The sequence below is a fragment of the Crocuta crocuta genome, unplaced genomic scaffold (assembly GCF_008692635.1).
Source record: "Crocuta crocuta isolate KB4526 unplaced genomic scaffold, BGI_CrCroc_1.0 scaffold235, whole genome shotgun sequence".
In the NCBI taxonomy this organism is placed as follows: Eukaryota; Metazoa; Chordata; class Mammalia; order Carnivora; family Hyaenidae; genus Crocuta; species Crocuta crocuta.
Window position 1 is genome coordinate 10,298,786 of NW_027531285.1, and position 13,375 is coordinate 10,312,160.

General features: G+C 39.0%; 1 protein-coding gene across 2 annotated transcripts; it reads right to left on the reverse strand.

Annotated features, from left to right (window-relative positions):
* Positions 1-24: 24 nt before the first annotated feature.
* CCNE2 (cyclin E2) lies at positions 25-12,892 on the reverse strand. 2 transcript variants are annotated; one of them, XM_077771352.1, is made up of 12 exons: positions 12,688-12,892; positions 11,573-11,612; positions 11,382-11,478; positions 11,249-11,302; positions 10,158-10,309; positions 8,907-9,042; positions 6,566-6,712; positions 5,311-5,406; positions 4,017-4,151; positions 2,341-2,452; positions 1,705-1,862; positions 25-1,322 (listed from the first exon to the last, which is right to left on the reverse strand). In XM_077771352.1, the coding sequence occupies exons 2-12, from the start codon at positions 11,584-11,586 to the stop codon at positions 1,209-1,211; spliced, it is 1,215 nt and encodes a 404-aa protein (XP_077627478.1). In that variant the 5' UTR covers positions 11,587-11,612; positions 12,688-12,892; the 3' UTR covers positions 25-1,208. The 2 variants fall into 2 exon arrangements, with proteins under 2 accessions (XP_077627478.1, XP_077627477.1); XM_077771351.1 differs by lacking the exon at positions 12,688-12,892 and adding an exon at positions 12,558-12,611.
* Between the last annotated feature and the right edge of the window lie 483 nt (positions 12,893-13,375).

The window sequence follows — 13,375 nt, forward strand, 5'->3', positions numbered from 1 at the left end:
ACTATACAAAAGACTTCATACCATAACCACAGCTTAATTTATAATTTCTTCAAGAGAAGAGATTCATGTGTCCAGTAAGAGAATAAACTAGCAATCTAGTACACTTTGTTTTCTAACTAGACCCACTTTTGAGGCTGAAATTTCATTAAAAAACCTCAAATATGTAGAAGTCGCTCGTCTATACACAGCAAGTTCAAGGGTTTTTTTGTGTTTTGTTTTAATAAATAATCTAGGAGTCCGTATACACTTACTACTTTTTCTGCCTTATGAAAATAGAAGTTTAATCCAAGTGTTAAGCTTGATCACTTTGACACTGTCCTTAACTCAGTGTAGGAATTTAAAAAGGACCTTAACAGTTTTGCAAACATAAATAAAGTCTTAGTCACACTAAATTAAGAAAAAATCCTTAGGGATATCTTGGAGTTAATAAAGTGACTTTCTCATATAAATAGGTTGAAATACCCGGTACTTTTTCACTTAAATGATGATGTACAAAAAGTCATTATAAAGCAACCTCCGTGTCAAGGCCCAAAGTAGGAGCTAAAACATTTATCTTGTTTAAAATTTCTTTGGTATTCCCCCTGTTTAGACCACAGTTAGTTTAAACACCATGTTCATCTAAGCCTTCCTGGTTAAAAAATGAAATAAACAGATTAATGTTCACCTTTTGTAAAAGTTCAAGTTTTATAATAGCTTGCTACAGCAGCTGTAGATAAATTAGTCACCTTATTACAAAACTAAATCTTTGTAAACAAGTTCTAATTTTATTTTCAAAAACCAAACTATACTAGTCAAGACTGATTATGAATTCTGAGAATCTAAAAACTAGATTCAAAGTATTACTCAATGTCCACTTTAAGGTGGCACTTATCTAGTCTAAAACTCCAATGATAACATTCTTAGTTTATCAAGATAACATAGTAACACTGGATCAAAAAAAAATGTTATGGCATAAAGCAAGGCTGCTGGCTTCTATCCAGTCACCTGGGGAATGAAGTCATCTTTGTAAACAAGTCCCGCTGTTTAAACAGCTAATGTAGGAATTTCTTCCTTAATGCCAATTTTAAGTGGTTTCTTAAAATCAAAGAATGGCAGTGAAACTTCTGAATTGGCTAGGACAGTCATCGCACTATTTTCCTGAAAACTTCAGTAGTTAGTTCTAGGAAATTCTGCCAATGGTCAGTTCCAGCTTGTTTGCTTAACCTTCGTTAGTGTTTTCCTGGTGGTTTTTCAGTACTCTTCGGTGGTGTCATAATGCCTCCACTGCACACTGGTGACAACTGTCCCCCCTTTCGAAAGCTGTTTACATAATTTACTTCATCCTATACATGTGAAGAAATCATGCAGAGATGAACAGGTAAGGTAAAGCACTGATAGAGTAAATCAAAGTTAAACCAGACTTTTGGGTATTAACTTGAGACCATTAGACCTTATGTAATAGTCTGTCTTTGCAAGCATGACTAGTCCTATTCTAGAGGTGCAACAGTTAGAACCGACTATAGCTGTATTTTTTTTTTTTTAAACTCGGACTACTGGCATTGATCTTGATACACTCCACAAATCTTGCTGTGACATCAGTGCACACATTAGAACTGTCTATCTGTAACCTATCTTGTATCACTTCCCACAAGTATTTCTGTATCCTTACTATCAGTTTCAGTAACTTACTGGATAGAAAACAAAGAAGCCCCACAAGAAACATACCAGCATAGCCAGATAATTTGTATGTGTCTGGATATTGTGTCTATCTTCCATAGAAATCTTCTTAAAAATCTTCAGCTTCACAGGACTAGTACTTTTTACTACACTGGCAAAAGGCACCATCCAGTCTACACATTCAGAAATGTTGTCCCATTCTAAACCTAGATAGAGGAAAGTCAGGAAAACGTGAAGGTTACATGAGAAACTGTCTTAACATATGCTTAATGTATTGGCTTGTGCTTCCAGTTGTATAGATAATTTGAGAGCACTCATCTGGTTTAATTTCTTAGAACTGGAGTTGGGCCCTGTAATAACCATTCATAAGCTGACTATTTTGTGGGAGAAAAAGACTTAGAGCTTCTTACCCAGTACCTTCTATGTATGAAACTGAAATTGTCAAAACGCAAAGCAGAGCAATGACCATGTTGACTAACTTCAGATGGATTTAAATTCCACTTGACCTTGTTTTGCTTATGGATGTATATTGAAGATGAGAAAGGACTTCTAACAAAAGGAAGGTAATTACTAACCTAACTTTTTCCATTAAAATTTTTGACTTCTGTTTAATAGAAAGCTAAAGTTGATAAATTAATAGTCCCTTGTGAACATGTAAGAAGATAACAAAATACAGTGCCTTACCTGAGGCTTTCTTAACCACTTCAATAGAAGTAAAATGGCACAAGGCAGCGGCAGCCAGGATTCTGTACTGGAACTCTAATGAGTCAATAGCTAGAATACACAGATCTAAAAGCTAGCAAAGGAAAAAGCAAATGTACATGTAATTAGGAGGAGAAAGGATGAGTAATGAATGTTGCTACTAAATTAGTGCTCAGTCAGCTGTAATTTTAGAGTACTTACAATGTGGACCCATGTGCCAAGAATTGCTAAAACTGCAGGGATCCAAAGATAATTTCTTCAGAGTGGTGGCTCAAGCCAAGAAGTGAATTAGACCAGGATTGTTATGATGCAGTGTGATGTGTAGCAGTGGAAGGGCAACTAATCCAGAGTGGGGAAGACTTGTGCTGCTTAAATCTTAAAAGACAAAGTAGCCAGGAAGATTGGGAGGTAGAGAGTATTTTAGGTGTAGAGAATAGCATTTGCAAAGATAAATGAGAAAGTGTTACTTTCCCTTGGAACTTCTAGTTCAGAACAAAGGAATTCCTTTCCTTCATTCCTTATTTTAAAAGGGAGAGGAGTGTAGGTGGAAAGGCACAGATTAGATCATGGATTAGCCTAGATTAGATCATAAAGGCTCTAGGTAAATTTAGTTCTGATCGCCGAAATTATTGAAAGATTTTAAGTCGAGAAAGATACATTTTAAGAATGATCCTTTAGAAATATGTTCTTTTCTGTGTATCTGCTTCGTCGTAGTGAGATTAGTTAAAAAGCAATATAATCCAGGTAATAGAGAGTATAGTAGAATGGTGTAAAAGGGCTAGATTTTAGAGGCTTAAGGTAATAATACTGTCCATGGAATACACAAACTATGTTTGCTCCCATTGTCCAGAAGATAGAAACATGAGTAGAAGAGTAAATAAATAGAAATAGTAATTATTGGCTTATCAAATTTTTGTTCTGTATCAAAAAGGTATAGCTGCCTATGATACTGGGAATTCTGAAGGAAAAAATAAGCCCTCATTAGAAAGTTTTACAAAATGAACCAGTTCTATTCAGTTTTAGTGTTCATAAGGTGTTGACTAGTTTTAAAATACAAATTAAATTTCAACCTAGGTTATTTAAAACCCAACCCAAAATATCACAGTTCCTTCAATTCCATATGTAAGATTTTCATATTCTACATAGAATTTGAACATAGATTTTCTTCACTTAAACATGGCAGTACAGCAACTTTTAAGATAAGTACGAGAAGTAGGCAGTAAAGAACATGTTGGCCTACAAAAGTGTAATTTGAAATTAAATTTTTAAAAAAATGTTATAACTAATCTTAATTCTAATGTATAAAATAGGTACACTGTATATTCAAAATGAGGATAAGAATCATACAGAATAACTTCCTATCACATTAAAGACCACTGGCTAAACACCTTTTTCCATTTTATATCAAAAAGAGATTTTAACACTCTAGTTTAAACTCCTAAAGAATGAAAAGTACTCCTACCACCTTTAAACTCAAGGTTTAAAAAGTCTGTTTTCTAGAATTAAGCAGTGTAAATATTGGGAACAGAATTTTATGCATAAGCAGTTTTGTTCTAGTCAATTAAGGAGTGAATTTAATTCATTATGCTTTTTGGTGTATAGCTGATTTAAGACTATAAATGCACTAAACAGTTTTAACATATATGTAGTGAAAATACCTGAGCTATTTGAATGAACTTTTCCTGAGAATACTGAGGTAGAAGAACTTTAGGAGCATCTTTAAGAGCATCAACTTGGAGGAAGAGATTTAGCCAGGAGATGACGGTTACAGGACAGAGTTCCCATTTTAAAGCCTGTTAATGGGATGAAAATACCTGTTAGTAAATAGAAATATACATACACTATAATGTATAGCTAATTTACTAGTAGTCATTTAAAAGCTTTCTGCTTTCGGCTTATTTCTTCCTAGGAATTTTATTCTGACTCTTATTTTATTGAAAATATTTATAGATACTTCAAAATGTAAAGCTGCTTGTATTTTATAGTCTATTAATCTAGTTCCCTTTTTTAGTCTCTAATTATCTTAATTTAGAAAGCTCATTGAGTCTAGTATCCATTCTTCCTTGTCTCATATCTTGCAGCCCCTGGTCTTCCAAATCTATTCTCTACTTTATTGAAACTGCCATTTTAAAACTATATTCAGTGAACAAAGTGAATTCCATTCAGATCTTCCAAAAATTGATCTAGACTTTTTCTTTCCATGATCTTTGATGGCTTCCAGTCAAAATGTAAAAGTTTATCATATCTTTTCCTTCATGAAACCTTACGACTTAGACAAGCAGTCTAAAATAATTAGGGGAGAACAAGAGAGTATTACAGAGAATTCCATCTTCTCTTTACATCCTCCTCATACTGTGCTTCAGGTCTGAATCTGAGTAGATTTATTGTTAGAACAATATCAACAGGCCAGGTGATACTTTAATATCCCATTCTAATAGAGCTATCAATATGAATGTTTACAGACTAAATAATTTATATTTATTTTAAATATTAATATTTATAATTTAGAAAACAAATTTATTTTTATAGTGTATTTTTGAGACAAGGAGGGGCAGAGAGAGAGGAAGACACAGAAACTGAAACAGGCTCCAGGCTCTGAGCTGTCAGCACAGAGCCTGATGCGGGGCTCGAACCCACAAACCGTGAGATCTGACCTGAGCCGAAGTCGGATGTTTAACCGACTGAGCCACCTAGGCGCCCCTCCTTAATCATTTTTAAAGTAGCACATTCTCATCATAGAAAACTTGAAAGACACAGAAAAATAGTCTACAGGTTAAGTAAATTCTCCCCCCACCCCCATCTATCCGTACCATTGTCAATATATTGATACATTAACCTCTTTGAACTGGATCTTAATGCTGAATGAAATCTGTTTTGACTACTTAGTGTGTTCTTTGAGATTCAGTAGTTAACTACTAAGTTACTAAAACTGCAACTAGAATAACTTAATACCTTTAATATAATAAGTTCCATTCTTAAGATATCCTCTTCACTGCAGGCACCATCAGTGACATAAGCAAACTCTTGGAGCTTAGGAGCATAGATTTCCTTTAAAATGGATTTTTAAAAAATATTAGGTATAGTTGAGATTAAAACAAAAAGAATTCTGTAGAAACCACATAACAGGCTTCGTTTTTTAAGGACAGCTTCATAAAGTGATTTTAAATCTTAGTAACAAGATGTTTTTCAGATGTAAGAGTTGAAATTAGCCAATTACACTGAAGCTTATTTTCATAGGCTTAAATCTTGAATTTCAGTTAATGAACTAGAATATTTTAACCAGTCATTTCAGTTAAAAAATAAACTTGTTTTAAGTAAAATTGCTTAGTATGTCAGCCAGACCAAAACAAGACTCTTAACAAGGTCTAGAAATTACTGAAAACCATTCCTTTACTATAAAAGTTTGGTCCATCAACATTGTGCTGTTTGCCTGACAGGTTGGTCTGAACAGTCCAGAGAACAAACAGAATGATCACAGTAGAAAAGAGGCCTGTTACAGATGAGAACAGGCTAAAAATCAAGATTTCAGTCTAGAAAGCTACCTGAAACACACAGCAGGATTCCAGATAAGAACAGACTGAATATAAAATTATTCACTAAATATGGAATTGGGCGATAACCCTTAAAAAGCTCAGAACACAAATTTGGAAGAAAAAAAATAAGGAAATTAAGGTATGTTTCATAGACTTTCCTTCTACCCTCAAGATGATAAAGGTTTCAAAATTTTCAGAAGAAGTTATGATATTCAAAACGTATTGGAAAATAAGAGATTGTGTAAAGGAAAACCTCAGGCAAGAAAAGAGTTGCCTTCTATCCTGGCACCACCAGCAGATACAGATATAGACCACTATTCTAACCAGCATAGCATTTATTTCATTTGCCAGTTAGTTTTCAAAGACCATTCTTTTGAATCCAAGTGCCATAATTATGTATTGGGAACACACTGGTATATTTTATTTGGCAGAATGAGCCATGTACTATTTGCTTACTTTATATTTCCAGAATCTAGACCAGACACTTAGAATAGACTCAGATACTACAAAGGGAACTATATTTTTCCATCCATACAAATTAAGAAGGTTCAAAAATGTTTTAGGGGAAAAAACAATCCACTTATCTTAGAGTTCATATCGAAAGTTGTAAGGATTAATGTGATGTAACAACAGTTTAAGGTAAATTTATCTGTGGATAAACTTCGAGAACTTACCTCAAGTTTGGAAGCAATGAATAATGAGGTAATTCCAATGAGTTGAAGCATATTTTTATTTATGTCCTTTTGTGTCAACATAAATCTGTCAAAAAAATCTTGTGCAAGGTAAAATGTTTCTCTGTGAAGTGTGTATACTTCACATACCTAGAGAAAAATCCAAATATTCACATATTATTCAATGAATTTCTTCAAATTAGAAAGTTAGATCCTGACATTCCAGTTTTTTTTTTTTTTTTTTTTTTTTTTTGAGAGGGGGTTGCAGGGTAGGAGCAGGGCAGGGGTGGGGGGAGTAGAAGGAGAATCCCAAGCAGGCTCTGCACTGTCAGCACAGAGCCTGATGCAGGGCTTGAACCCACAAAGTTGGCTCAGATGACCTGAACCAAAATCCAGAGTCAGACGCTTAACAGACTGAGCCACCCAGGTACCCCTAGAATTTTAAGCTCACTTTTTTTAGGATACTAAAGCCAAGATTGGGCAAGCGTGAGTAAGGGGATGGATGTTAACATGTACTAATAGAATAAAATAATCTATTACCATCCTCATTTACTAGTTTCATTGGGTTGTTTTTTTTTTCCACATGGACTTTATTCCCAGATTCATTTGCACATTTACTAACTATAAGCAAACTTCTATTTCCTAATTGTTTATCGCTGACGAATGGGTAAGTTCTCATGCTTAGCTTATATTTTTAATGTTAACAGCGTCAAATGATCGTCTTCACTGTTCTAGGCAGATCTTTAACGAAAAAATGATAACTGTTCTTTTAATGTTTCTAACTTCTTTTTTCCATGTTTTACTGCATTGGCTAAGAATTTTTATAGATGAAAACTGAATGAACAACATTGGTGATATACAAAGTCTTGATCACATTCCTTGTTTCTGACCGTAATAGGAATTTCCCAAATGTTTCACTTTTGTTCTTAGTAATAAACAGTATCTGTCATTTCCACACTTCTCATAGGGAAATCTTTAAATTCTAAAAATAGCTCCAGAAAGCGACCATTATCCCCATTTTGAAGATGAGGAAACGGAAAGAAATACAGGAGGAGTTTTGTTTGTTTTCAATGTTCATTTATTTTGAGACTAAGCACATAGTATGCCAGCAGGGGAGGGGTAAAGAAAGGACCTCAAGCAGGCTCCATGCTGTCAGTGCAGAGCCCGATGCAGGTCTCAATCTCACAGACTGAGATCATGACCTGAACTAAAATGAGGAGTCAGATATTTAACCGACTGAGCCACCCAGGCATCCTGAAATACATGAGTGTCTAATAATGTGTTTAGGAAATTTCTTAGTTTACTACATATTTTGAAGTGAGGAATAGAAACTGAATTTCAAAAAATGTCTTTCACATCTATTGAGACTTGATGATTTTTCTCCTTTAAACTATTAGGGTAACATTTCACCTATCTTTATGTTCCTAGACTGAAAGGATATACTAAGAAAAAGAATTTAATGCTCTGTTCAGTTTATTCTACACAGTTTTGCATATAATCCTATTTAAGGGAAAATAGCAATAAATTTGGACAATGACTGGATTAAAAAGTCAATGTAACATAAAAAGGAAAAAAATTAAGAATTGACATGATTGTGCTTAGGTTGCTTCCCTGATCACTGGGCATTCCCAAAAGTCAAAACCCAACCTCCTTCTTATACCCGTATGATTGAAATATAATCTTCTCTTCCAGTAAGAACAAGAGGTAAGATAACCTGACTCTAAAGAACAGCGTTTTATAGTCTTTTTAAAAAACTTTTCTTATAGCTTCTGAGATTTACTCTGCCATGTGTTACTGCACCAAAAAGTCTAGTATTTCTCCCATGGAATGCATCATTTCTATCTTAAACACAGGGAAACTACAGAGCAAATACCCAAGGGCTGGAGGAAAATTGGTTTGTCATCAACACAAGTAAATTCTTAGCCTCCTTATTTAGGACCTAGAAATCAGGATTCCAAATCATAATTTGATTTTGGTGATGCAGAAAAGAACTTCTAGGGCCCTGAAGCCTAGTCCTGGTTCTTCACTTTGCATAACAGAATGTAAAACCTTGTCAGTTATGTATTGTTCATCTTGATTATGCTCAGCACCTAGTGCCTGGTACGCAGCAATACTAAGAGGTACCAGGGATTCTGAATTGGGTTGTATGGGATGGAATGGCTGTGTTAGGATTTTACTCTCACAAAGTAGACATTTGCCATTTTGGTACCATCAACTACAGTAAGGACCCCCCCAAAAAGATTGCTGCTGGTCATGAATAATATACCCTGAGGGCACCTGAAGAGCACATTTACATCTAAATATTTTCCCAACCTACAGAGACAAAGGTATTAATGGAACATACCTCTAAAAGCCAGTCTAGAAGTATTGACCTCATCTGTGGTTCCAAGTCAGAATGCAGAACTTCAAAATGTTTGTCATGAACATATCTAGTCTCTTTTTTTAGCATGTTTAGCCAAACATCATTTGAGCATCCCCAACTATGGAAAGGGGTAGAAAAGAATCACTGTGTGACCTACATAATATACGGCATAAACTTTCAGACATTGAAATCCAACTTTCAATTAGAACCTGGAAGGAGCTCTTAAATTGCTACTTTTAGAAACCATTTCTTAGCATGAAAAAACAGAAGCTTGAAATTGTACAGCAAGAACTTAGACTGGATTTCAAGGGTACTTTCCCCATTTTATAAAGTCTCTTTTTAATATAACCATGTTTCTCAACAGCAACACTAATGATTTAAATATTTAAGCATATAATCCCAGTAGAAACAAATCTTATCTCCAAATAGATCATCAATAGTAGAGTCACCTGAAGTGGGGGTAGCTGGTACAGAGTACAGCAAAGGGGAGGGTTGGTAAATTTAAATGTCTCAGTCCATTAGTTTGCATATTAGAGCCAAATAATATTGCACTACGTGCTTTGTATAAGCTGTACCTCTGTCATATTCATTAAAAGAATATAGATCTTACTTAGTTTGGCAGGAAATAAATACAATTGATACATCAAATGAAATGTCATACATGTTAAAATGCTTCCATCTTAATTTAGAGAAATCAGTTAAACTCCATTTAAAAGGTATTCAGCTCCCCTCCCCCACTCATGCTCTGTCTCACTCTCTCAAAAATAAATGTTAAAAAAAAGTTTTTTAAACAAAAAAAGGGGCAGCTGAGTGGCTCAGTTAGGTGTCCAACTTTGGCTCAGGTCATAATCTCTTGGTCCATGAGTTCGAGCCCTGCATCAGGCTCTGTGCTGACAGCTTAGAGCCTGGAGCCTGCTTCAGATTGTGTGCTCCCTCTCTGCTCCTCCCCCACCTGTGCTCTCTCAAAAATAAGTATGAAAAAAATTTTTTTTAAGGTGATTAAAATCAGCTCTTCTAATGAGGCTTACCGTATTCAAACAAATGAAAATAACTTCATAAAAGCAGTATTTTAAATACCCATATCCTCTGCAAACAGCACCATTCTTAAAATACATAAATATTAATAAAGCAATTTTTGTATGTTTTTATAGCGAAGGCAAAACGGGACTCAAAAAATAGTATGGCGTATTAAATTAGTACAATTTTAATTGACATTATAAAACATTTCCTTACCTTAATTCAGGCAAAGGTGAAGGATTAATAAAAAGATTTTTAAATCTGTAATTTGTAAATCTGGAGAAGTCACTTGTTCCTATTTCTTTGTGAGGTGTTTCAATGATAATACAAGGACTGATCCCCCCAGATAATACAGGTGGCCAACAATTCTGTCATTAAAAAAAATTTGTGCAATAGAAAATCAGCTTTTTATCTTGGATCTTTTGTAAATAGAAGCTAATATCTCTAAACAGTCTACAGTTTTTCCCAAACACCATCATTAATGTTGCTGACAATCTAGTTGACATTTTATAAATAACCCATAGAGCTCTTACTGAACTTCAAACAGTATAAAAGGTGGAATGTTTTACAAAACAAAATATAATTCTGAAAATACAAGACATTTGGCATTGGCAGAGGAAATAAAAATTCATCTATAGTCAAACGCTAAACACTTTCAAGATTAAAAAACTGAAGTTCTCCCTTTTTAGAATAGTAGCAAAGGGCACCTTCTTTTATAAAAAGTTCCTCCCTCCTCCCTACCCCCCAACCCTTTAAGCCTGCTTCCATATTTCAGAATACTATAAGGCAAAACCTTAAAATGGAATCAACCAAAGTCAATTACTTTAAAGGACCCTTCTCCCAACCAATGCTGGTGTCAAAGAGAACCATGTCTTTAGTGTTCTCTGTACCACACACAAAATAGGTAGCAAAGGGCTGGGTGCCAGTCTGTCCGTGACTTCACATCCTATTTATGCCCGAAGGAGCAGCTATTAGGACCGTCCACTAGCCAGAGAGGGAACAAAGAGCAAGTACATTGGACAGATTAGGCGGGCCCTAGTGCACCAGGCGATTCCAAGAGGGAGGGATTTACAAAGAGGAACCAGCTGCTTCAAGGCAAACTTATTCTGCAGCTGTAGTAGGGTTTAGACACATACAAACCGCCCAAAGATCAGTGCCTTCCTACTGACCTCTGGGGGCATTCAAAGTAAAAGAATCAGAGGTATCTTTCTGTTGCATAGCAATAACACAATTCTATCCAATTTTTATTTGTCCTGCATTTGTTTCCCTCAGCTCCCTCCCCCTACCCTCAGTCCAGTTCTGCTTACCCTAATCTCATACTGATGTCTCTTGGTGACCTCCTCTTTTCTTTTTCTGACATCCTGGAAAATAGAAAGGGCCACTGTTAAACTAAAGTCCCAGCAAAGAATCTCCTCTCTCCTCATTCTCCCCTTAACTCACCTGGGCTGTTTTTCTCTTCTTGGCCTGAATTATCTGGGCTTCTTGAGGCGAATCCGTCTGGCTGGGCTGGGGCTGCTGCTTAGCTTGCAAACGGCTACTACAGTGAAGTTTTTAAAAGAGAGTTTTAGAAGTCATGAGTCTCAAACGCAGCAGCTAACTTTTAAACATAGATACAAGACAAATAATGTTACCTTCGTCTTGACATTCTCTCCTTTCAGGTGTGTGAAAGCTCTGGCGAGGAGAGAGGGGAAAATGAGAGTCAAATATACTGTCACCATATTCTCCCAGGTGCCAGTCAGACGCTCATTCAGGGGTTACAGCTAAGCCCTTCAGGAGCTGGCCTGAGTCGTTCTGCCGTGCTGTCTTAGGCACTACAATGGGTATCTCACGGGATTAATTTTGGACACATGCCTGAGTCTCAACTGAACGTACAGCCGGGACGCGAGCGTCTTCAAGAATTTACAAAGCACCACCAGCAAGGAGGGAGATCTCCCCCAAATGAGTCTTTTGCGCCCTCCATCCTCTCTCCCGTAACCCCAGGGGGGCCTGGGCAGCGCCCCCACGTCCCCCCTTCCATCCTGGACAAGCAGCGGAGAGAGAGGGAGTTGTGGAGGCGATAGGCTGTGGAGAAGCGGGTTCCGCGCCAATTTGGAGAGCGGCGGTGGCGGGGAAGCAGGGGGAGGAGGGAACTGAGACTTGTGTCACGTCCTTCAGTCAGTCTCCTTTCCCTCCTTCCCAGCCCCGTCGGGCCCTGTCTGCCGCTTGTAGGGGGACTGGGACCCCGACTCCAGATAAGGGATGGGAGCGAAGGAAAGAAAATTAAAGAAAGGGGGAAGCTGGGCTGGTTGGGGAGCTTTACTCCCCGTGAAGGGACCCAGATCCCTATCCCCTGTCGCGCGGTAGAGCTCCCCTAAGGAGGGTGGGAGAGAGAAGCCCCTAGAATGAGGGCATTTTCCTTGGTCTCCCCTTCGAGCAGCCCTCCACACCCCCCACTTCCCCGGCCCCCTGCCAGAGATCCTGACAGGGACGGAACGCAGGGAGCCATCCCCCCGGCCCCCAGCCGCCTAATCCTCAGCCTTCCCATTTTTCCTCCCCCAGGCTCCCGCCCGCGGGAAGAATCGGCCCCGGGGGCTTTCTTTCCTCCCTCACGCCTCCCTACGCCCAGCACCGCCTCACCGTAGGACCCGCTACCGCTCCTCTCTCAGCTGGCGCCGGCGCCAACCCAATATATAGGCCGGGCCGGGTGGNGGGGCCAGGGCCCGCTAGCCAAGGCCCTCAGTTCGCGTTCACCTGCTCTTCGCTTCACCTGCCTGCGCTGCCCGGCGGCGGGAAGGAGTCTCGCAGAGGCTCCTCCTCCACGGTCGGCTCCCGCCCTCTCTGCTTCCGCGTCTCCCGCCAGTAGTTTCCAGTTCCCTCCGGCCCTCAACGCCTGGATCCGTCGGTGTCGGGCACCGGCTCAGTCCCGGCTTACGACCAGGTGGAGGCGACACGGGTGAGCACAGAGTAGCCAGGAAGTGGCCATCCTGTGGAGCTCTTTGGCTGTCCCGCTATGGGCTCAAGGAACCCGGTTCTTTCGGATGAGAAGCGGGGACCAGGAGGGCCCGCCCCTGAGGGAGGAGCGCCAGTTTGGCTGCGGAGCTGGCCAATGGGAGGCGAGAACGGCCGCACAACGTGGAGAGGCTGCAGAATGTAAACACAGCCGAGTGCACTGCGAGCCACACGTGTCCCTGCGCGCCCCCCGGCGGGTCTGGGACCACCGGGGTCAGCCGCAGCGCCCCAGCGCAGCCAAACTCAGGAATGCCTTTCTTGCACTTTGCTCCACCTTGCCGAAGGAGGTTCGTAGCAACCCTCTTTTCCAGCTCCCTGCTCCGCCGACCCGGTTACCTCCCGGGGGGTGGGTCTGTCCGCACTGTGCCCCCCTGCGCCTGCCAGGCGGATTCCCACTGCTAAGTCCCCGCGCGCAGGAAACGTTCGCGCTAAGCTTCACCCTCCCT

Bases quoted from the DNA above. Each gene is read 5' to 3' on its own strand.
- CCNE2 (XM_077771352.1), bottom strand. The intron at 2,453-4,016 runs GTATTTTCACTA...TTCCTTTGCTAG, and splicing joins AGTTCATTCAAATAGCTCAG to CTTTTAGATCTGTGTATTCT. The intron at 1,323-1,704 runs GTATGTTTCTTG...TCACATGTATAG, and splicing joins CAAATTATCTGGCTATGCTG to GATGAAGTAAATTATGTAAA.